The sequence below is a fragment of the Micrasema longulum genome, unplaced genomic scaffold (genome assembly GCF_059751315.1).
Source record: "Micrasema longulum isolate JH-2025_06_02 unplaced genomic scaffold, ASM5975131v1 h1tg000239l, whole genome shotgun sequence".
Classification (NCBI taxonomy): Eukaryota; Metazoa; Arthropoda; class Insecta; order Trichoptera; family Brachycentridae; genus Micrasema; species Micrasema longulum.
In genome coordinates, this window is record NW_028277444.1 from 30,778 (window position 1) to 57,321 (window position 26,544).

Genomic DNA, 26,544 nt, shown 5'->3' on the forward strand with positions numbered 1-26,544 from the left:
GTGAGGTAGGATAAGGCTATCTTCCCTTCCTGTTGGAGCCTGCAATCGGTCCCGTCGGTACCTTATGACCTCTCGTTCAACACCCTTCTACGTTCTTTTCAGAAGGTGGCGGGGAAAAAGATTAATATATATATATTATCACACGAGAAATAAGAACGACTTACTTACATGGATAACACTATTTATTTTATAAGAAACTGGCGTGTAATGCAAAGATATTTTATTATACATTCAATAAAATCTAACTTAATTCAAATTTACATCTAACACGTGTTTTATGGAAGACTTATTTTATGTGAGGAAGCACTGCAGTCGAATTTCGGAGAAGGAGAGAAGACCGGACCTTGAACTTCGCGCTTTTTATAGTCTTTGTTCTTGTCTCCCTCTACTTCCGGCTGGGTATCGAACCGCAGGCTGGTAACTTAACGAGCTGCGTTCGCTTGTGTGGTTTCGCTCCTCGGTAGGTCTTTGAGGATTGTCTATGACGGAGGCACCACAACATAAACGCCGCTAGTAAAAAAAACTTTTTTTTAAATTAATATATCGAGTTTTTCTACTGATATTTCTTGGTGGAACTGCATTTTAATTATTATAATAAAAATATGTATTTGGTCCTACTAGTCTGACGATGTCGGCCACGACGAAACCCGATCACTGGTAAAAATTTATGAATAAAAGTGGAATAAAACTACACATATACATATTTTTGCTATTATATTTTTTTATATTTATTCAAATACTTTAAATAGACAGTTTATATACATATTCATAAAGGCGGACATATTGCCATAAGGCAATTTCTTCTTACCTACCCAAACCGTTCAATTTGAGACCATAAGTGGTATTTTTATTTATTTATATTTTTACATTGTTTTTATTCTTTTTGTATACATAATAATGTTCTCCCACTGAAGTGTCCCGTGCCGAGGGAAACATTTTACAAAATGTGAAACATGCCTTAAATTAGCTATTTAACAAAGTTAACATAATAATAACAATAAAAAAAAATGTAATTAATCCAATTAACCTAATTATCATTAACACAACAAACAATATAAAAATAAAAAAAACATGAAAAACATATCCAATTTTTATAGACCAATAGAACAAATTTCATAAACAGTACACACATTTTATCTATTTGGCTTGATCCACTCATCGATCCGTGTGCAACCCACCTCCACTATCCATTTCTTAATTGCAATTTTATATTGTGAGAACTTACTTATTGACCTTATGGAAAATGGAAGTAGATTGTTCACTTAAACCGAGTAGTAGGCCAATCCTCTTTGACCGAAGGTTGTATTTATTTTTTTTATTTTTATAATAACATATCGTTCGTATATTATAATATCTTAATTAAAGAACAAAATTATTATTATGGATAACTTATGTAGTGCTTTTTTGTAATATAATACCTCAAAGGCACTTTACAAAGAGATTATATAGATAAATAAATTTAATTGAAGCTTTTAACTTTGTAGTTTATTTTTTTTTTATATTTTGTTACCACGTGCTACAGATTTATTCAAATGATTTAGAGAACAAGTGGGTTTTAAGTCTTTTCCGAAACATCACTTCACTCTCACAGCCTCGCACCTCTGCTAGGAGAGCAATCTAAGCCATAAGGCCTGCGAACGCGAATGCGCGTTCACCGAATTTGGTGCGCTGTTTGCGTATAGGTATAATAATCTTTTCTCTCGCCGTTGACGTAGCTGATCTAACGTAAGATGCCTATCAGCTAGTTCATCTGGAATGCATAGTTCCCTTAGAAATTCCGGAGCAGAGTCGTGCAGTGATTTATATTTAAGCCTACAGAGCCAACCCAGACAGAGCATAATGAACATTTGTATATATAATTTTAAGAAATAAAAAATTACTAAATATCTACATTATATTATTTTATTTATTTTATTGTATTTTATTTTATTTGGGATTTTTATAGCAATAACATAAAAAAATAAGTAGAAACATTTTAACAATACTAGAACCAATTAAAAAAATCCACTGTAAATCTAAAAATACATACTATATAAGAAAAAGAGTTTACGTAATTGTATATGTGAGACGTTTGTATTCATGTTTGTGTACGTGTGAATGAATGTGGGCGAGTGTGCATGCTCGTGTATGAATGAATGAGGGAGAGGGGGCGTAAGCATATTTTTAAAAAATAAACTTGTAATTATGTTGAAAAGTGTACAAGAAAAAGTGTACGAGACGCGTTTCCGCCTCGTATAAAGAATTGTGAGACTGTAAAATCTCGGCAAGGCGCTGGTATTCTACTGCAAGCTGCGATAGGTATCAGTAGCCCGTAGGTATGAATATTTATTCAAAATACTGTCGGCTGACAGTGGCGGCTAGCAGGTTGTAAGTCCGCTTCTGGATTCGGCTGAGTCCAGGAAAGATGCAGTGAAGATCTGAAGACGAAGTGGCGAAGTAATCGGGCAGAGTAGAGTTAAAAGAGAGTATTTACTGTTTTCGATCGATGTCTTTATTTCGCACATGTGCACATATTTATACAAGGTTGCAAAATCTGACCCTACGGTTAACTTAGGTATGGGAATAGTGCCGGCCCCCCCACTCTTGCCGAGTATTCTCCCGAGCGGCGTAAATAGGCGCCCTCTAGCCAACGTATAAGCGCCGACCTCCGCCCCGTTTCTCCATTGCATAATCGAGCGCCGACTAGAGTAGACGTGAAAGGGCCGCTAGCTTGACACGCTCCGCTTAATTCGTCCTTTATACGGCAGCGGCCGGTTAGACGCGGAATTAGCCTCGCAGACTCATACATACTAGGTTACATATAAAATACAACTTAAATAATGATTAAAACATTTATACTAACATACAATAATAAAAGAAAGGACTATGACGTCAGCTACAAAGAACTTGGTGAGAAGTTTGATTATCTACTTTCGAAACCTTTTTGTAAATATTTGAGTCAAGAAATGTTATAAATTATATTGTTTAAAGTGTGGTAAATTTCTAAACCTTATTCTGAAAAAAGGCATTTCATTTTAAAATTTAGTTATGGCAAGAGGAGGGTGTAGAGAGGTAAAAAAAGAAGATGGAGAAATGAAAAACTCAAATATTCAGGAAGTGACATTTCACACGTGATTTAAATATAAATCTCTGACATTAGTGGCTATATTATTCCATAATCAAACAGCTACTACTGTGAAAGGGGAGGCAAAACAATTAGAGTGATAAACGGATATTGAAAGGGTTCCCCCGTTACTAGAACGAAGAGTTAGCCCATGTTGTGATAGAGTTTTGAAGAGCTATCTCAGATAAACAGGCGAGGTGAGATTATTTAAAATATTTTGAAGACGTGATAAAATGTGAATGTTTCTTCTATGCCTGATACTGGGCCAGTGTAGTTGCGTGCGATATTTGGTTATGTGATCGAATTTGCGAAGATTAAAAAAATAACGTACACAAACATTATACTATCGTTCAATGTTATAAAAAAACACCATGTATTTATATTTATTTATTTTTGCACCACAACAGGCCAGGAGACCCAATTACAGTGGTGAATTACATCACAGAACACCCAGGCTTGAGAAAAATCACATTTTAATTTTTGTGTTCTCACCGGGAATCGAACCCGGAACCTTTCGTGTGTGAGTCAAGCGTCTTGACCACAACACCACGGAGGCCGCCACATGTAAAATGGATTTAGAAAAATTAATTGTATATTTAAAATCAATATGAATATTGTGGAGAAATATATTCATACATGATTTTTAAAACAAAATTGTTAAAAATATGTCTTTACAAAAACGCGACATTTTAGGCCTTGACAATTGTGGCTTTAAGATTCGTGCCGATGTTCAATTTAAATTATAACGGTCACAAAGTTCAAAATTTAACTAAATCGCGACATATTAGGGGTGAGGCCAGTGCAATGAACCGTTTTCGCAGTAATTTAAAAATATTTTTTATGTACTGAAAAATAGGTATGAATTTTTTTTTACTCGGCCCTTATTAATTTAAAATAAGAGAGAAACAATAAATAATACAAAACAACAATAATAGCATATTAAAATGCAAGAGAAAATGCTGCAGGACTGTAAAAATAATATACAACGAACTGAAACACTACAATATTGGAGAAAAAATTAGAATTTACATTATAAAGCATATTTACATTTTGACAGGCGCCGTGGCGCAGTTGGTTAGACAGGTATCTGTGAAACTGGCGTCGCGGGTTCGATTCCCGCCAGTTGCAAGAAAAAAATCCAAGAAAGATTTTTTTCTCAATTGGTCTGGGTGTTGTGGTGTATTTTTCATTACCTTCTTCCATATCCCCTCTATCCCACCTGCTGACAAGCCTCAAAATAGAGGCTTAGCGGGTTATTCCTTTTAAAAAAAAAAAAATCATTACTTTTATACTAATCTGAAGAGACCGTAACATGACAGGGCCTCAATTATGAACACTATCTTCATCTGAACATGTCGAGACGGTATATTTAGCTTCTGTATTTAACTTTCTGTATCTACTTCGGTATGTTCCTACTTGTCATCTCGACATCATATGATCGAATATAACTACTGAATGACCCCGAAATTTCAGTCCGCATTCCTTACTTCATTAACATTCAAAATAGTTCTCATTCATATGTTAAATAGGCTTCTGTGATAAAAAGTGCTCACTTCAGTGCGGATAAACTCCAATAAATCCCAATTCAAGCAAAAAATCCTTACTGAAACATGATTTTTACATGAATTTTGAGAATCACCAAGACGGTATACTTAACGATCGTACGTATTTATCTGCTGAGCGATTACAAGGATGACTCTCGATACGCACGGCCAGAAAGATAGTAAAACAGATGGAAAAATATTTTTTTTTTATAGTTGCAACTTTCTTACGCCCAGATGTTATGTGTTAATAGGGCAATATCTAGCGACATTATTTTTTGCATCTAGCTGCCCGTTTTTGAAACTGACAGTTATGTCAGAGCTTAAATCGACACCAAAATTGACTTATTCGTCTCTCATATTTTTAATAGACTTTTAGAAAAAAGTTCTAACTTCAGAACGATTAAAATTTTAAATAAATCGTAATTAAAGGAAAAATTGCTCGGTGGAACATTTTTAAATTTTAATGGGTAGATAAAAATATCGAAGAGTTCTAGACCCGTCGGTACAAACCGATATATTTACATCGAAACTTGATGGTGGGGGGATCGGTAGTCTATCTTTGTAATCAGACCGGAAAATTTTATCTGACATACTGAAGCTATGTGATTTTAGTGTGTAAATATGTGTCCGTGACGTAAGCTTCTCATTGTTTCATATCGATGTACCTGCCTAAAACTTGAAATGGGGGTCGGTAGTTTATCTTCGTAATCGCTAGATAGAATTTATCTGCAACTATACCGTCAAAAGACGTCTTTATCTTCCTATCATAATAGAGGCCCAGACCTTTTAATATGTTTGTTCTACTCTTTTTAGTTTTTAAAATCATATTAAAAAACTTCTAAAATGTATGTGTTTATTTATAAAACAAAGTATGAAACATATCAATTTCATTCCCAGGAGCTACAAAAATTTTATTCGGAATTTATTCAATATTGTTTTAAATTAAAAAGCACGTATTCAGAACAAAAAAAAAACAAAGCAAGGTTAGCAACATTTTTATGACTAAATATATCACAACAATATATAAGATAAAAAAAATTCTGCCACAAACAAAATAAATACATAAAAGCGCTTTTAAGAATGGATCGTATGGAAATCTAGGATTAAGGGAGATAAGGTCATTAATATCATTTGCTACCCTGACAATGCAACCAACTTTACTAACTAATAAACTTTACTAATTGTGTTAATCTTAATCGGTAGGGAAATCCAGCCCTTCTCTAGAAACATTTTAACACAAACGAAAAAATATGTATGTAAAAGAAATCAAAAGCAATGTCCCAGAACTGCCTTATGTACAAGGGAATAAAACTATTTGAAGAAATGCCAGAAAGCATAAAAAATGAAATTAATGTAAATATATTTAAAATTAAATGTAAAAAGTATATATGTGAAAAATATTAGGTAGTATATAGTGTAAATAGTGAATATAATTAATGAAAATGTACATATGAAACAGTTAATATTATGAATTAGGATACTAAGTGTATATTAGTGATAAATAATGTTAGAATAAGTATAGATGTAAATATTGTGTTGTAAATATATATTAGACTATGTTACATAGAACTAAATAAATAAATAAATTTTAAAAAATAAAGGCAGCGATCAAACATTGTGATGATTGTCATAAGATTGACTATTTTATTACTTACATGAATATATTTTTTAGCATATTTTTTTGAGAATTTGTAAAATTGATTATTTTATTCGCTTTTATCAACTTTTTGATAAACAGATCGAAGGAGAGTAAAATAAGACCAGGCAGCGCTTAATATCTGAAAAAAAATAGAATATGTAAAATGGAGCTGGTGATTCTAAGATTTTTTCCAAACAAAATGAAATATCGACAAGTCGGTACGTCAATATATATATTTTTGGGTGATCCCATGTAAGTTGGATTATAATATACAAATTGATAACAGTGACTGTAAATACCTTCGCACCTTTTTAAGTTGGTACGTATTTTTCAAAAGCACTAAAATTATTTAATTTTTCAAGAAAATTTTGTTGCTTGGTAAATTTGCAGCATTTTAAATTTAAATTATAAATAACTGAAATAAATTTATAATAGCGTCGGCCCCGTGGTGTAATGGTCAGCGCATTTACCTACCATGCAAGAGGTCTCGGGTTCGATTCTCGACATGGTTATTATAAAATATTTATTTTAAAGGGTGTTTTAACATTAAAATATTTCATAGTCTCTGGACTGGTACCTAAAATGTAAGAATGATCATTAAGATAATACATGAAGGTAAGCCTTCATGTAACAAAAATGATTAAGATACGCTGCAATTGGTGTATCGATGCAGTGCCCTATGCACCATTTGGTTAGGAAAGGGAATGAATTATTAATGCATTTTGCGTTTTTTTATTATTTTAGATTAATTTTGCACGAAAAAAGTATAACCGGGCCAAATTGGACCGGACTGGACCGGACACCACTGGCCGAGACCTTACTGGAGCAGACTGGACCGAACCGGACTTGGTTAGATATAAGCGTACTAGACCGGACTGGGTTTTTCAATAATTTAATATCCATGAAAGGTTCTGGAATGTAAACTCGAATTTCAGTAATCATTATAGATACACACATTACAAATCTAGAATCAGAGGTTGATCATGATCATCATTTCTCTTTCCGCACCAAGTGGTGCATAGGACGTCATATTTTACATGAAGGTCGGATGATCAGTCTTCTGCTTCAGATGGCAGTCCAGGGACAGTGAAGTATCGCAAACCACCTTTAAATTAATAATCTTACGTTGAACCTGCCAGGAATCGAACCCGGGACCTCAACGATATACTAGTAGGCAAACGCCAAAGCGACTTTATAACCGGTGGACTAATCTTCACTTGATTTCCCTTTAGGTTTTTTACCTGGGAGTAACCATCGAGTCAAAATCGCTCGTCCAGGGTTCTGCTTCTATTACATGTACATAACTGTATTGTATTAACTTTATTCGCCCCGAAAGAATTGTTAACCACAAGGAACAAAACAAAAGGTTACAAATAAGATATTTTTATCTATCACACTCTCCCTTGCAAGATGTTTTTAAATTTTATTGACTAAATAATAATTTTAGAAATCTGTACTCGATTCTTACTAAAATTCGCGCTATTGATCACCGCGTAATCATTTACGCAATCATGAACACTGGCGTATTTATAAAAGATGAAACGTATATTCGATAACTATCCGGTATCCAGCCCGTTCGGCCTAATTTTACTATCCGGCCGGATACCAAATAGTATCTCAATATCCAGCGGATACCTAATATTCATTAAACTACGAAAATTTAATTGATTCAAAAATGTATTTATTGATATCGCCCTCGTTTGAGAAAAGCAAAGTACATTTTCCTCATTATTTGAAAAGTTAACATTTTTGCGTAAAAACCTTTGTCAGTTTTTAGTAAACCATCGTTGCACCGGCAATATCCTTTAGTTGATATTAAAAAAAAATAAGGAGATAATTTAAACAATGTGTATTTTAATGATGTTTTTTTAAAAAAAAAATTTTTATTGATTAAAAATAACAAAATACGTCATTTTGTTATGAGCAAGTATTTAAGTATTTTTTTAACATGAAAACTGTCTTATCATCATGAGAAATTAAAAATACTTTTAAAAAAGAAAAATAACTTACTGAATATTGTTGGCGCAACGACGACACACTTTAAAAAAAAGGCAACTCGCAAATATTTTTTTTTCTTAAAGCATATTTCCGTGAAAAAAATAAAACGCAAGGGGTGAAACTACCCAAAACCTTTTTAATTGTTTCATCAATACAATCTTCTACCATCACGCCATTCTCCGTAGGGATAAGCAGAGAGAATGGACCGCCACACACGTCTATCTTAGCATACATTCCTAGCTTTTTCCACATTTATACATGTTGTCATACATGCCCTTCGGTTTTGTCTTTTTTTGACATGACCAGACAGATTTTGGTTTATCTGATTATGCCACGTCTTCGTTGGTCGTCCTCGTCTCACGTTACCGTCAATTTTTATCATATATACTAATTTTACCATTCTTTCATCGTCCATTCGTTCTACATAGCCAAACCATCTCAGAGACCCTTTCTTAATCTTGTCAATTATACTTGACTCAGATTTACACTCTCGCCTGATTTCATCATTCGTAACCCAGTCATACATTGATTTCCCACACAATCGTCGAAGAGATTGCATTTCAACCGTGTTCACTCGGCTTTCATCCTTTCTCTGTCAGTTACATGTTTTACTTCCATACATAAGTGTTGGGACTAAAACTCAGTTGTGCGCTGGCTTATAACTTTTTAAACTATATTGATGCATCTCATTGATCGATAAGTGATCAGTTAAAACATTAAAATATTTTGAACTATTTGTATTTCATCCCCATAATACCCGTCAATATCGGCCGAATTTTCGATATCCGGTATCTGACCAAGCAACTATCCGTTTCATCACTAGTAATTGTAGCTTCCACATGGGGAATGTTCTGCTGAAATAAAGAATAGGTTCATGGGAACCTAGTGTTTACAGTGACAAGCCTTAAGCCAAGCTTTGTCATAAAAGTATCTCATATTATTAAGGCAAAGGTTAAAAATTCATAGCAGGTGAAGCCTTACGGAATTTTCAAAAAAAAATAATTATATCTAGTGTAAACTACTTTTCGATGGGAGTGTTTCAACCCCCTAAATCCCCCTCCCTCACATACACCATTGATTGTGAATATTTCCTACCGACGTAAAAGTGGACATCGAAATGTTGCTAAAACCCATGGCGGATATGCGCATAGGTTTCGATGAACGAATTTGAATCATGAGAATCCCATGTCGAAACATTTTTCTTTCAGAATCCGATTTTAAATCTGTCCATTTTGCATAAAATGCAGCTTTCGATACGTTGAAACTCTGAAACATAGAAAAACCACTAATTAAACCATATTATTTTATTAATAAATAAGTTACTTGCACTGTAAATGCCTAGACTTCTCTTCTCAAAAAAGTTTTCTCTCTCTGTTGCAATAAATGTTAAAACTGTGTTTATTCACTTGCATACATTTCATACTTATAAAACATGAAATACAAAAAAAAAATTAATGTGCAAAAAAAAATCCACCTCTTCAATCAGCTTGTTCCCATACCATGCCATCATCAAAATTTGAGTCATCGAAGAGAGAAGAAATATTATGTACTTAACTAAAACTCCGGGCGAAGCAATCTGGAAAGAAAAAAATCATTAAAATTTCGAATTTATAAGTAAAAAATTTGATGTCATATTTAACTATTATTTCTCACGTAAAACTCCTCTTACCGCATACAGCAGGCTTATTCTGTCATAATTTCGTTTCGTAAGTGTGTTTGTTCGTCAACAAATTAAATATAATGTAGCAATTTTTATACATAAAATAATTAAGGGGATGAGTAAAATAAAAACCATTATAAAATTTAACCAACGATGTCATACATATGAAACAAGGGGTAAAAAGGTAAGATTACCAATGAGGAAAAAAACAGAATCTCAAAACTCATTGTACAAAGAATTGTAGCTGTACAATGAGTTACCTGAAGAAATAAAGGAAATAAAAAAAATCGAAATACTTAAAATTAATGTGCCTGTCCGTAAATGCTATTCTCTGGCTCAAATTTGTAACTAGATACCGATTTGATAGTAACTACCAGAAGAGGCATTTACATTCACATAATACAAGGCTAGCACAACGTGAAAGCTTGTCAGTACCGAGGTTTGTAAACAAGTATGGCCAAAGAACACTTCTTTATACAATTACTAAAAATTTTAATAAGATTCCTGAGATGATTTTAAAAGAAAATGTTGACTAAGATGTGTAACAGAGCTTTATATTGATTATCATTTAATGTCATCTATTTTAATTTTTATAAATAAATTTTATGTTAAAATTATGTATGCTTTTAGTTCTTAATAATGTTTATATTACTTTTTAAATTTATATAATTTCTCTAACGTTTCTCTGTGTAAAGGAAAAATAAGAAACCTGCTGACAAGCCGGTTTCGCGGTTTAGTGGGTTTCATTATTTTTCCTTTTAAATTTTCTGTACATGTTTTTACTTTCTTTAATAAAAAAAAAAAATCGAAAAAAAAATAATTTTTTTTTAAATAAGTTTTTATTTAATTTTTTTATTTTTTATTTAGTTCTATGATTAACATAGTCAAATATATATTTACAACACAATATTTACATCTATACTTATTCTAACATTATTTATCACTATTATACACTTAATATCCTAATTTATAATATTCACTGTTTCATATGTACATTTTCATTAATTATATTCACTATTTACACAACATATTACCTAATATTTTTTACACATTTACTTTTTACATTTAATTTTAAATATATTTACATTTATTTCATTTTTATGCTTTCTGGCATTTCCTCGAATAATTGTATTCCCTTGTACATAAGGCAGTTCTCGGACATTGCTTTTGATTTCTGTTCCAGTCTTATATTTTTAGATAGAACTCATTATTTTTTTAGTTTATTTTGAAAATATCTCGGAACTATTCCTTTAATAATTTTGTTTATTTCATTAGCAACATTGAATTTGATTTTTTGAAGTTGAATCATTTACTTAACTTTTGTTCGTCTCCCACATATTGAGAAATTTTGATAAAAAAATTGTAACATTATTAAAAGTTTATATTAGTTCTTAAGATGTTATGAACTAACTTAATAAAGCATAAATAAAATAAATATATCCATCTCATTCTAACGCAATCAAAATCATATTTCACTCTCGTTCCCTCTTATTCGATATAAATGAATTTAAATAATTAGTCACAGCAAAAGGCCACAGAGCAACGTCTAGCTTAAAGAATAAAGGTGAATATTTTCGGTGACCCTGCAATACCCCTTACCCTGTTATCATTACGAAAATGATTAACTGAAATAAATTCGTTTTGGTGACTAAGGGGTTCGAACTGCCAGTAGGGTGGCAGCGAGTCACATCTTGCTGGAGGGTGTGATTCTATAAAATGCTGCGAACGCCCAGTTGCATTCCGCCGGCATCACCACTGACTAGTCCAACGTCCACGTCGCGAACCCTGGGCAATAGGATCACACTCATAACGGTGTGGTCACAGCAGATAACGAGAGGATGAAAGGCGAGTTTCTAGAGCCTCCAAACCAGTACCAATCAGCTAAGGGAAGGTTACCCCAGCATAAAAATCCACCAGAGAAGGCAACGGGAAACCACTCTGGTCATCTTTTCCCAGGAATCACTACGGCGAGTGCATCAGTGCGAATAAGCAATCGTCCTGGCTGCGGAATATAAAAATGATGCAGGACATAAATGCTTTCGCTGCAGTGATCGCCAACGTCGGGGGGACCCGACAAGGCACCGGAAAAAGAAAAAGAAGGGCTAAGAGCCGTTAGTTTGTAATTATAGCTATTTTTACTTTTTCAGTGGTTGGCTCGTTTGCCTACCATGCAAGAGGTTTTGGGTTCGATTCCCGGCATGGTTGACATTAAGTATTTATTCCAAAAAGTGTTTTTACAATATAATATTTCATAGTCCCTGCACTGGCAACTGAAGCGTAGGACTGATCATCTTACCTTCTGGTAACAAAAATAATCAATATAACCCTCCATAGGTCTACTAATCCAGTGCCCTTTGCACCATTTTGTGCTGAAAGGAGAATGTTGATGATTTTTAATTTGAATAATAATACAATATTTGAGTTTGTCCAAACGTTCATAGACAAAAGAGTGAATGTTAACAATGAAACTACCAGTGAATGTTACACAGTTTGTAAAGTGGCCACTTAAACCAGCCAATGACAGGTCATAAGCCCTGTAAATGCCTTGACTTCCATATTCCCTTATTTAAGGTATTCTCCATCCCTGTTGTGATTTGTTAATCCTTATGACCCCCGAGGGGGTGAAATCCAGTCTTTTGTCTATGAACATTTGGACAAACTCAAATATTGTAATGAAACCAACTGGTCCAAGAAGAAGTTTAAAAATTGAAAAATTGTTTTCAGGCGTTGCCTAGTATGTGAAATAATTCAGTCAGATGAATCTCTTCACAACAATAAAGGTTTCAGCTCTTTAACTTCACTAAAATCAACAGATGGAAGAATTGAAGAAATATGGATGTTCAAACATAGGCAAAATGGTGAATGTTACACAGTGTGTAAAGTGGCCACTTGAACCAGCCAATGACAGGTCATAAGCCCTGTAAATGCCTTGACTTCGATATATCCTTATTTAAGGTATTCTCCATCCCTGTTCTGATTTGTGAATATTAATAGTTTCTCTGATACTCCAGCGGTATTTTTGGTTCGTTTTAGGATCCCACGCCAAAAAAAATCCATTGATAGTTACGCGGCACTCAGTGTTGCCAACGGTATATATTTTTTCTCTTTTCTAAGAAATCTATCGCGTTAGCATGTTATAAACTTACCCCAAAAATATTTAATTTTAATTTTATACATGACATGTAAAAGCCCTCTGGGCGTTTAAAGATAATAAATAAATAAGTACATGAAGTACCAAATATGGCCAAGTTATATTTTGAGTTCTTAATGCATGTAAGGCTATGTGGTCCGATTTATTTTATTTCACAATAAAAAGATTTTAAAAATTCCTAGATCATTCCGAGTCTCCTCCATAACATTTTTTTTACAAAACCAAAAAAACCCTGGCGGTGAAAGGTTAACGCAAATTTTTATCTAGAGAGCTTAAGTGCATTTGACCAAATTAAAGCGTCACTTTTATAGAAAAAAAACAAAATAGCGATGACTACGACACGGGACAAATTCTGAGTAAACAAATACTCACAATTACATCAACCTTGGTGAAAGCTACAATGCGAACAATACACGGCACAGTACCCATAAAAACTCAATGCGAAATCTATTTTATAGAGTTCAAGGCCCATATTACAATATAAAGTTTACATTTATCTTCAATTTTATCTAAAGGGTCTTTGTATAAGGACGCTCAATTCTGAAATGTAGATAAAATAGGTTGTTTGATAGATTTATACTTATTTTTTTCATTTGAATGAATATTTTATGGCATCAAGTGTGGAATATAACATCATTCAAATGTCTACCGCAGCTTTGCTTAGTGGCACATATTTGGGAGATCCAATTTTCAATTACTTGGTCGTATAAATCTGTCTGAATTTGCTGGATGGCGTTTGTTATGTTGACTTTGGGGACATCGATTGTTTGCGGTTTATTCGCAGACTTGCAGTTTAAAATAACTTCAAAGGAAGAAGTCTAAATGCATGATCTCGGTGGCCAGTTCACGTCATCGCCGCGCGCGCCCTCAAATCGCTCGTTCAGAATGTCCATCGTGGCATGTGCTGTGTGTCACGTAGTCCCGTCTTATTGGAACTAAATGCTATCGGTATTTATAAAATCCAGTTAAGCCTACAAGATGTTGCCTATCGTCGATCTGTAGCGCTTGCCGTTAATGGTTATGGCAATGCCAATGCCGATTTCGTTTCGGCGAAATTTGGGTCAGCTTCCAACTGCTCCAGAGCCTAAAAAGCGGATACACGACTCTGTATATGGTCGTTTATCTTTATTTTCTGAGTTAGTTGGATATTGGTGCAGATCCAAGTCCCGACACAAAATTCGCTAAGTTGAAATCACAGAAAGGCCAAGTTCTTGTAAACGACTAGAAATTGACGGCCTTCGGTTTTCCCGTACACTCTTACGCATATCAGTAATATTTTCAGCATATCTTGCATTTTGGTAACGTACTGGTATTAGTCGATTATTTATCAAACCTTGATTCAAATTTGGTTATCAAACGTCGATTAGTCGACTCGGTAGGACGATTGTGGTGAGGATAAAAATTACGTAATGCACGGAACCTTTCTCGATCGGAGCATTGGATTTGATAATAAAGTTGCACATAAATAAATAATTTGCATTGTTCAGCGCTATAACTTTCCATTGTAAAAATCCGTACACTACTCAACAATTTACAATAAATTTGGCAGGTGTCACTTCAACAACAAGCTGTTATGATCTATTAAATTTCGAGTGCCCCTATTGAAAGACCTTTAACAAAGTAACATTAAGTTTTTTGTTTGAAAAATAGAATATGTATGCATTTTTTTTTTCTTAACACATTTAATGAAGATACTTCAATTTTTTCTACAAATATACACATTTTCGTACACAAATATTGATTTTACTTTATGCCATTTCAATACGTACCGATGAAGATAGCGTTTGTAATCGCGGCCCAGATTTTTGTTATTTTCTTCTACTATTGATAGTCCATATTATCTAGTTTTTAATACCTGGTGACAGACGTTTTATTGAATTTTTTTAAATATATTCTCTGAACAAATATTCATCTAAATAAATTCACAGAAATGTACATTTGGTTTCGTTCACTCGTCGACAAACAGGTAGAAAAATATTTTTCAAAACTATTCATATCCACTGTCAAAGAGAGAACTGAACAGTTTAAATATACGTTTTCGATTGAAAATATGACTGACAAAATGGAAGTCGAATTATTTGGATATTCACTCATTTACTTTTGTTTTGCTATAAAAATAATTATAAAATCAGAATTAACTCCGGTATTGATTTGGTGCACAGTAATGGTGAAAAATGTACCGTCATTAAAACTAATTAAAAACTTTAAAATATTTCGGCATGGGGTTTTGAAAAATCTTTTATATATATGTATTTATTTTACAGGAACAAACAGTCGACAATTATATTATAATAACATAAAAAAGATACGGTTTTCAAATAAATTAAGGAACATGTTAAATATATCAATAAATGAAAAAATAGCATTATTGTTTGAGCAAAAACAAAAGAGGAAAGAGTGTTGTTCAAAATTAGTGCTACAGACTGGCAGATAGAATAAATACTTATTTCTTGCCACGCAAAATAGGACATTAAGATTAATTTTGGAGAGTAGGTTAAAAGAGTCTGATTATTTATTATGAAAAAATTATAAATAAACTCATCAATGAAACTTATTGGTTTACTTTTACTTTTTATTATTTTGACCAACGAGACCAGTCTTGATGATGCCTATTTAGGCGAAAGCGCTCGTTGGTCAAAATGATAAAAAGTAAAACTAAACCAAGAAGTTTCATTGATAAGTTTATTTATAATTTTATCATTAAAGTTAACTATGGAGTTTTATCCAGAAATATCAACAAAAAACATCAATAATACTTTATTATTTAATAAATTATAGAAATAGCATAATTCAGATATAGTGCGTCTATTTTCAAGGATAAAAAATCTGTTGTTTCTAGCAGATTTGCTGTAAGTGCAGAACGTTTTATTGTTTTTATAATCTCAGTATTTAAAAAAATTTCGTCAAACATTTTCAATCCTTTCAATGTTTGTTATGTATTGTAGGCTCCACACAACGGATACAATCTGCAAGTTACTGAGTACAAGAGTGTTCTATAAAGTCTTCAATGTACTTGATTTTTTAAAGGGTTTGGAAATTCTTAAAATGAAGCCCAGCATTTGGTTGGCTTTTCAGCAATAGAATTTATGTGAGACCCAAACAGCAATCTGCTATCAAAAATAACTCCTCAAACTCCCTACAATTGATTTTTATTACAATAATCAATTAGACAATCAAGATCTTCTTAGATATTTATACATTAGGATGTATTGTTGATGCAAAGATCCTTGAGTAAAAGTTGAGAAAATTTAAAGCACCGATTTATATCATCAATATGGAGAAAATAAAATGGGACCTAAATATCAGTCCTGTGGAACACCAGACCTGCAGTATTTGAAACTAGATAATACACCGTTTTTAGCTACTGCCTGGGATCTATTTATTACGTAAGAATTCAACCATCTTAAAAGATCGCCATGAACTCCATTATATTCCAGTTTATAAAGCAAGATGTTATCGTTAATTTTATCGAATGCCTTTTGAAAATCGGTGGAAAGAGCGTCAACATGAGATTTTTTGCAAAAGGAATCAGTAATATTTTTTTTGAATTGAAGAAGATTAGATTCTACTAACCTACCTTTATTAAAACCATGTTGCTGTGTTACAATAATGGGAGCGATAGTAGTTGTGAGTTGATCAACTACTAATTTTACTGAAAACTGATATTTTTAAAATAGGCCTATAATTTTTTCCATCACCCTTGCGTTTATGTTTGTGAATATGTGTAACAAAGGATTTTTTCCATGTACTGGGAAAAATACCTTCTGTACAATATAATTCATAAAGGTCAGATAGTGGAGCAGAGAGTACATCTAATACAATTAACGGTAAATTAGAATGTTCATACATTTTTAGTAGGTATAATAAAATCAAAATAAGTCTTTCTTATGACCATAACTATTTTAGCAACCCAAAAAACGTTTCGCATAGATTCGTTTAATAATAATGTATCGTTTATTAACCCGATACCAAAAATGTGCAGATTATGTAATAGTATTGAAAGGACGGAGATTTTTATTTTTGACAGTAGATTGTTTTTTTTTTTTTTAGTTTATGCTAAGGATTCTTTTTTAAAGTTTTGTTTATTTTTTATTAATAAATTTCATAATGGTACATGTTTTTTTTTAAATTCTATACATATATACTTTTACACATCTAGTAAATGTTATCACTGTAACTCTCCAAAAAAGAGACTAACTCTTGCGCTTGGAGAGTGACTTACACTGTTGTAGTTGTTTATTGTTTAATATAAGAGTGTTTATAATTTTAAATACGAGTACATGAGAAAAAAATTAAAACATAGGATATATAAAGAAAAAACATAAAATAATAATACATTCATACTAATTAAAATTTCATGTAGTTTTTAGACGTGATCAAAAAATTTCTTTAGATTTACTTTAAATGTATTTATTGATATATTATTTTAATAGTTCTTAGTTCATTGGGAAGATTATTATATTTTTTTACACGTTTGAAGACAAAGCTATTTTGACCATGACTTGTGTGGAATTTAGGAATTTTAATATTATGTTGGTATCTGAGTGACTTATTCATCTCAAATTCTTTTATTTTTTATTTTTTATATATTTGTACAATAGAATTTACTTTATAAAGAGTGTCTACTGTATTTTATTTTATTAGGGAAATCAACAGTTCTACATACATATTTTTAGTAAACAAACAGATATAGTGTATAAACTCAGAACTAATAACAGATTTCCACATAGTATACAAAGTTAGTAAAGAAAATATATATGAACCTTAAATATTTTAATTAGACTTTCCGTATTGAATGTTGAGGGTTTCTTTAGAATGCCTTTAATAATTCATCTTTGTACTATTTTAAGAGGATTTAATATATTGGTGAAATTAGGTTTAAGAAATGCATACAAATCGACCCCTTCGACGTACAATGTCGTAAAACACAAATTGTCGATTTTCAGTTCTAAATGTATTTTGTCTGTATATAATATATTTAGTTCCAACGAAGAAAAAAATATTTTGCATTAATTAGTTACTAGATTGAGTTTATCTTCTCACATTTTTTTATTTTTTTTTATAAAAAGAAATGTTTGCGTTCGTATGATTTACCCAAATATTTCATTTTGATGGCCATTTTCAACGAGTTGTAAATAACTCATTATTAGAAAATTGAATCGAGTTGGGGTAGAGTGGGATTCAAAACACGGGCCTTCGGTCCGTGAGTCCGAGACACTAGCCACAGGACCACAACCCGATTTCTTGATGGAACTGCATTTTAATTATAATAATAAAAATACGGATGTAGTTTTATTCCACATTAATTTTTAATTGCTACCAGTGACCAGGTTTCATCGTAACCGACATCGTCAGACTGATGGGAGACTAAACAAATTTCTATGTTATATACAAGTGCAAGAAGGGGATGTAAATCATGATTTTATATAATTATGCGAATAGAAAAGTTTAAATAAAAATAACTTAAGTTTTGTATAGAATTATCGTATCCATTATAATGCAAACAATGACGTTATTCGATAAGAATTGACTGAAAGAGGGGCGGATATAGGGGGAACGAAAGAGGGAAGAGAAAAGAAAAACTCAAATATTCAGGAAATAATCTTTCATACGTGATTTGAATGTGAATAAAGAAGGGGCGTTTCTAACATTAGTGAGTAAATTATTCCATAATTGAGCAGCTAACACTGAGAAAGAGGAAGAAAAAAATGGAACGGTGAATGGGAATTGAAAGGGTTCTCTCGTTACTAGAACGAAGAGATAACTCATACTGTGATAGAGGTTAGAAAAGCTCTATCAGGTAAACGGGTGAAGTGGGATTATTTAAAATATTGTAAAGAAGTGATAGAATGTGAATTTTTTTTTCTATGCCTGATACTGAGCCAGTGTAGTTGCGTGTAGTATTCGGTTATGCGGTCATATTTGCGAAGATTAAAGATATTATGTCTACAAACATTCTGCAATCGTTCCAAGTTATCAAAAAATTACAAATTAGCCCCTGCATAACGTACACCTGCATCAAGGAGTAAAAGAAGTGAGCTCAGGACTTAAAAGGAAGGTACTTATATACAGTTTTATGTGTTTATGATTCATGTAATTGATTGTAGTGCTATTACACATTTAGATTACGCAGACAGGGTATAGTTTAAGCTTATAACCGATTTGCACAGTTTAAACCCGTGCTGTACCAGTATAAATATACAATATTAGTTGTTATTCCATTAGGGACCGTCGTAGTAAATGTATATATGAAAAACCAAAATAAAAAACCACCGAGCAGATATAAAGCTAGGGTTTCCTAGGACAGCGGTGCCCGTATCTTAACGGCCGTAGTGAACGGTGATGCGGTGGACAGCCGTCGCAACGGTGACTAGAAAATGATTTCCTACGAAAACGGTGTTAAATGGTGTTGATAACACCGTTTTCCTAGGAAACCACTCTCTAGTCCCCGTTACAACTGCTGTAAACCGCAGCACCGTTCACTACGGCCGTTAAGATACGGGCACCGCTGTCCTAGGAAACCCTAGCTTAACGCCACAGTACTAAATTTGCATACAAACTTCGTTTCATATCTATTCATACATCTTCTCAAGCCAGCACGTCGATATCAATAAAAAAAATTAAAAATCATAACCAATATTCCGTTTTTTTTGTGGCGAAATAAACAGTTTATTGGCAATAAATACCAAGTAGGCACTTGGATTTTGCGTGCAGTACAAAAACACAAATAAAATTAAAATAAGTGCTAATAGTATAAATTTGATGGTAAACAAAATTTAATAATACAGAATTGAAAGGAAATATCCTTTACAGGGCACAAAAAGACACATTTTGAAGCTACTAATGTAGAATTTCAATCATTTAAACAACAAAAAATAACAACAAAAAAAATATTAAATACCTACTGAAAACTAGGTAAGGAGAATACAGATGAAAAAAATAGAGAAAAATAAGTTGAAAATTATAAGAATAATTGTAAAAAACAACTTTGAAAAATGTTGATCCTCGAAGATTGCATTTAATTCTTAGGACCTCTTCCAACTGATTTCTTCCGATTTTTAGGAGTTACTCTGAGCCTCTCATTATTGCATCATAATACCTACATACTACATACATATTCATTATTATTCCTATTTTTTGGCATTGTTCTAGTGTGCATACATATAATATTCTATTTTCTTTAACTGTATTGTTTTTTTTTTTTTAAATAGCCAGATAAATATGACATTTGAAAAATAATTACTTCTCAATCAAAAATGACTCCTCCTAATAATAACCACTTTACTTATATTTTATGATTTTATTTGACTGCGCGCTTTTATTATATATTTATTTGCAACAAATGCTATTTTATTTCTCCCCTTATACAAAGGTCTTACCGTGATCGAAAATAGAAGAATGCAGATCATCATAGAACTCAATACAAAGTTGAATAGTAGAACTGGACTAAAAACCGATTCGACTTCTTTGCTGATGCTGTAAAATAAAAACAACACTTCTACTAATATTTTCGTACAATCGTGTATTTTTTTATTAAACAACTCATCAACTAATAAATATGAATAATACATTTCATATAAGTACATTGTTCTTTTCCAATATGGTATAACGGGCTGGGGAGGTTGCACAACGTTCATCATAAATCCTCTAATAAATGTACAAGCTTTAATCTCCCATTACTTTCCCACTTGAGACACTGTTTAGATTCATGAAGGTACAGGACATTAAACTGTTTTTTTAATAAAAATGTCATTGACACATGTTTGGTCATGCGGCTACAAGAGGAGATCTCAGCGGAATGCTCGTACGAAGTTTTTCTGTAATTTGGTTAACTTAATTCCTAAAACACGCATAACTTTTACTATTTTTTTTCTTCTTTTGTGGCTTCAAGGGTATTCAATGTCCTGGATGAACATTTTTAGTTCTCCAAACAGAAGGTTCTGTCTAAAGGAGGGGACCATTGCTGGAGGCAGCTGCGAGACATTGGAAAAATATACTTATTAGTCAAAATATGGTGCACATATGGTGTTACGTGTTGCCCAAATGGTAATATTAAATTGATTTTTCTGTTATATATTATTTTTCATGCTTAAATAATATGTATGTAGGTCGAAACTATGCTTCTACTTTCTATTAGCTGTATCCCAACTCAACGCAGGGCTTTGGATACGTTTTTTTTTTATCATATAATGATACCTATGTATCTTTGTAATAAATAATTTACTACTACTACTACTATCACGCCATTTCCCCGTAGGGGTAGGCAGAGAGAATGGACCGCCACACACGTCTATCCTGGCATACACTCCTAGCCTCTTCCACATTCATACATCTTGTCATACATGCCCTTCGGTTCTGTCTGCTTTTGACATGACCAGACTTAAGATTTTGGTTTATCTGATCATGCCACGTCTTCCTTGGTCGTCCTCGTCTAACTTTGCCGTTCATTTTTGCCATATATACTTGTTTTACCATTCTCTCGTCGTCCATTCGTTCTACGTGACCAAACCATCTCATAAATAATAAATAATTTAATCATAAAATTAGGTTTTCCTGTACTCAGTAATGAGTAAGGCCCAGTTGCATCACAAAAAGTTTATCTAAAAAAGTTCCATATTCATCAAAATTATCAAAACAAGGTAGTTTACTCGTGTCTTATATTTTTATAAATTTTCTGTCCATTTTGAAAAATTATGACGCAAGATACATTTTACTTTAACTTTTTTAACTTAACTGTTTTTGGTACACCTGGGGATAAATGTACTATTCTTACCGGATAAGTTTATTATGATATTTCACAACGTGTTTCAATCTATCTTTTTTAGACAGGTGAGATGTTTCAAGCTTGTGGTCAAATTGTTCTACGGGGGCATTATTTATATCTCTGCATAGAAGTTGAAGCTGCATAGTCACGTGTGCTATTATAATACTGAAGAAACAATCCACACTGGAAACGGCGCATGTCGAAAAAATCCCTAAAAAAGGCCCTTAATTATTATTTTTCCAGCCTTTCTCTACAAAGGCACTGTGTTTTTTTGTCCATGCTACTTAGGGTCAAAGCACCAATGAATGACCGTTTAAGGTCCAGCTTGTAGAGAAATCCACATTAAAGGTATAAATTTCAATATTTAAGCGTACAAAGTTACACATTAACTTTTCTAAGTACTTTTATTTTTTTATTAAAATACGAGTATTACAATCATAATTAATATTACTCTAAAAAAATAGCAGAATCACCAGTGAATGACCACTACTACTCCAGTAAAAATAATACTCAGATTTAGTTACATCATAACATTATAAAACACCCTAACACATTAGAATATGGATATATTCAAAGAATTGCATAAGAAATAATAGCATAAAATAAAACACTTACCACACTTTTCCTTATAAAAACATTATCAATCTCAGAACAATAACGGGAAGACGCACTATTACCTTTTGACAACTCACAGTTCAAAACTGATAGATTTGTTTCTTACCAAAAGATGTGTCCGCCTACTGCTTTTGTCATAGTTTCTAATGTTTTTTGACTGGACACATGTAGCAATTCTTATTATATTGTGTTTTATTAACCAATGGTCATTTACTGGGGGGTGGTCATTTACTGGTGCTTTGACCCTATATTGAAGTGTTGCTAATATTTTTATATCTTTGGTGCTTTGTATTAAGTCAATTCGGTAGTCAGATAGCAGAAGGGACCATCTGTATTTTTTTCTGTGTTTTAGTTTTCAAAAATTTTAATAAATATTTCGGTAAATACACATAGAAAAAAAAAACAGCATTATTTAGAATGGTAATTGGTTATTTCAAAATAACAGTAAAATATTTTAGTTTGTGGATCGAAGTCTTGAAATTGAGTCAACTTTCAACTCCTGAACATTTTTGAAAATTACAGATGGCCCCTTCTGCCATCTGACTACCGAATTTTTGTCCGTAATCATCATTATCATTCCTTAACCCCCCTTCCCCGTGATGTGTAGCTAGTACACATTACATCTAATAACTTGAATATCTCTATAAATATAATAAATTCTGGGTTGAGATTTTCGGTATTCCTCCGTTATTCATTTACTTATGGGTTAAAACATTTGTTTTATTAAATAATCCATACTTATCCGGAACAGAAAAAGCATATAAATCGTGGATAAATAAATATCTAATACAATTATAAGTTTACCTATGTGTTGCATGTCACGGTGTATGACGTAAAAGAGAACCGATTACCTATACAATTGTCTCACACGCTTTTTCCGTTTCACTCTTATTTCCCTTAATACTAAAGATATATTTGGGAGCGACACATACAATTTCACGCGTCACACGCGCGAGCAGCAAAGTTACCATTACTTCTGCCAGACGCCAATGAGGAATTCCAGCCCGACCCGGAATTAAATTTTAAAAATGTTTTCGTGTACACGTGAATATTAAAAAAATTTGGAGTAGGATGAAATATCTCAAAAACGTACGCAAAAATAAATAAAAAAAGTTAAAAATAGTATTCATTTTAAAATCGTAAATAATGACGTCACTCCTTATATCTACGTGTAGCATTTCCGGTTTCCGCTTTAAAGCCCCCGCACCTTGTAAGGAACGTTTTGACCATAGAAAAAAAAGAGTATAATTTGTATGATTTGACATTTCAACCAGAGATCATGTCAACTTTCTAGGTTTTTCTAAATCGAAACTTTCGTAAAAACAACCATAACATAGAAATGAGCAAATTACGATCAACTAAATGAAGTAATCAAAGCAATATTCCATAGATTCTTGTCAGGTCAGTGAAAGTAAGAACGCCAACCGTTTAATGACGTCACTACTGAAAAGTGACACACTGATTACAGTCATTTGGCGCGGTATTTGATAAATGTAACTTTAAAAAATCATATCTTTGTAAATATCACACAAAAAATAAAAAAAATGTGCTTAGTTAAATACTACGCTAATAGAAAAAAAAAATTAGAAAACAGTGGAATTCCTCATTAGTAGGTTTCCAAACTTCATCAGAGGTGGTTCTTCCGTTCGCGTTGCGAGCATGAGCTGATGGTTCATACATGTTTTTAACAATCTGATTAAAAATATTATTAATTTTGACTTAAACCATAAATAATTGAAGCAATTGCCTATGAATATTCCATTTCTTCGATTTAACATCTCTCCTTTTTTACATGTATGATGACTACACAGCACTGTAACGCGCGGATGTTTTTGGCACAGTAAGAGAAAGGTTAATAGTTTATATAGCAATGTATCAGTTCTCCAAATTGATTTTTATTTATTTATTCAATCACATAATGAAATATTAACTTAGAAATTTAATAAGTGTTAAAACTTTGTTTAATATTTTGTCAACAGGTTCTATATATGTTCATGATATATATGTAACATTTATATTACCAAAAGGTGAACTATTTTAAATCGGATTTTTTTGTTGTTGTTTAAACGTAGAAATATAAATAACATGTCTACATAGAACTAAGAATATTTCAGAAACCGCATACGCTCATCAAACAGAAGGCGACTCAACTACTCATAAATGAGTAGGTTTACGTTTTGACCCATTAGTTTCATTGTAGACGTTGCTCAGTACGCAACTCCTGATTTGAATTCAAGTATGCCGTGTTGTGTCATTTTAAAGTGTAGAAATACTGCTAGGATCTTATAGAAACAAGATGCAATCACATTTCATGTGTAATTAGCAAATGAATGTGTATATAACAAATTTATTACTTAAAATTGAATTAATTTTCCATCTGTCAGATTGTCGAAGAAATCTAAAGGGTCATTTCGTTAGTGTTGCCAGGGCAGTAATTTTTTTACCCTACTTTGCTAATCTAATGAGAGAATTAATGAAAATTGGATCTCGGATTAAACAACTCTGTGGTGGACATTTGACCGACATTATCTTCAAAACATCAAATATTATTTAACATGATATAAAAATATCCGTAATATGTAAAATTAATTTTGTTTTATATTTTAAGTTTAAAGTTAATTAATTCAATTACTCTTATTAAATGACCCTACACTTATCTACTTTGTTGTGTCAATCAATATTTCCGCAGAAAAAAAATAGAGAAATTAACAGATTGCTTTTTTTTTATCTTACATTTGTGTTATGATTGTTTATCCCATCAAGAAACATTACGCTACAACCTCACGAATGCGCGCGGCGAAAGTAGGGTATAGAGGGGGAATTATTGGACACGGTCCGATGTATTCGAATATGATTCTACGCTCCTTCTGGACTATTCTTAATTCTATGCATGTCTATTTATTAAATGTCAATAATGTCTCTGATAACAGTACAGGTTAAAGAAAAACAGTATATTTACATACCTGCATAACATTGTGAGATATAAATTATCCAATAGTTCCATGAGAACTTCGACCAATCTATGGGATACCAAATGTAATATGGCAGAAACATGTCAGTATATCCAAACTGCAAATAATTGGACAACATCAACACTAAAGGAAATATATTGTACACAACTGACAGAACATTTGTAACCACGGAATAAACAAAACAAAGTTGTCTTGTGGGTTCCATGGCCACGTGGATTATTCTGCTCGTTTCCTTATCTAGTGTACTGGGCCACATTTGTCTCAAATCCTCGATCAGCTCGACAACGGAGCGTTTTTTTAAAACTACGGTCAGAGACTTAAAGAGACCAAAAACGCTTACGATTATACAAGGCATAGCTTCCGCGGCCTTTAAAAACTTTTCATTCGAATCGTCGAACATAACATTGAATAGGAAAACGATTTCCCATATTACCAGCAAAAATAAATGACAAAAACCGAATGTGTACATTATCCTCTGAAGCATTTGGAGCCGAAACGAGTGGGAGTTTTTTCTCAAATAGATTTCGCTCAGACCTGTGATGCTGAAAGTTTTTTCAATCACAGAAATAGTGTCATCAAAAGTAAGCGCCATCTTGTAATTTAGTGCGGCGAACGCTTTAGTATAATTTATTGTATTATTTTACCAATGATATAAATTGATAAATCGGTTATAACGCTTTTATTCTATCGTGTTATAATGCTGATTAAGTGCTGCGGGTTTTCACCCCAATTTATTAGGGGATGAAATCAGCTAAATTAATTAGCGCGGTTACGCATTATCGTTAAAATGATAAATAACTGAATTTTACTGCAGTAATTGTTACTATTCGGTCTCGCAAAAGAAGCAACGAAATACGAATTTTAATATTTATCGCTAAATAAACGGGTGCTAATATATCTTTCGGATAAACGTCTTGAAAGTAAATGCACTATTTTCAAATCAGAGCGTGTTATATAAACTTAAATTTTGATTAAGAATGGATTGAACTAAATAGAGCATTAATAATTTAATATTTTTACCCTCAACCAATATAAAACAATCCTCCCATTCTTGTTGTTGACGTCTATGTAATTATACAAATAACAAATCAGACATAC

At 32.5% G+C, this 26,544-nt stretch overlaps 1 protein-coding gene across 1 annotated transcript; it reads right to left on the bottom strand.

The window, feature by feature from the left end:
* Positions 1–20,463: 20,463 nt before the first annotated feature.
* On the bottom strand, positions 20,464–25,801 carry LOC148283425 (uncharacterized; the record flags this gene model as incomplete). The annotated part of the gene is made up of 3 exons (XM_088243864.1): positions 25,701–25,801; positions 21,869–21,979; positions 20,464–20,571 (listed from the first exon to the last, which is right to left on the bottom strand). Coding segments are annotated over exons 1-3 (320 nt in total), but the record flags the coding sequence as incomplete, so codon positions are not given.
* Positions 25,802–26,544: the final 743 nt, after the last annotated feature.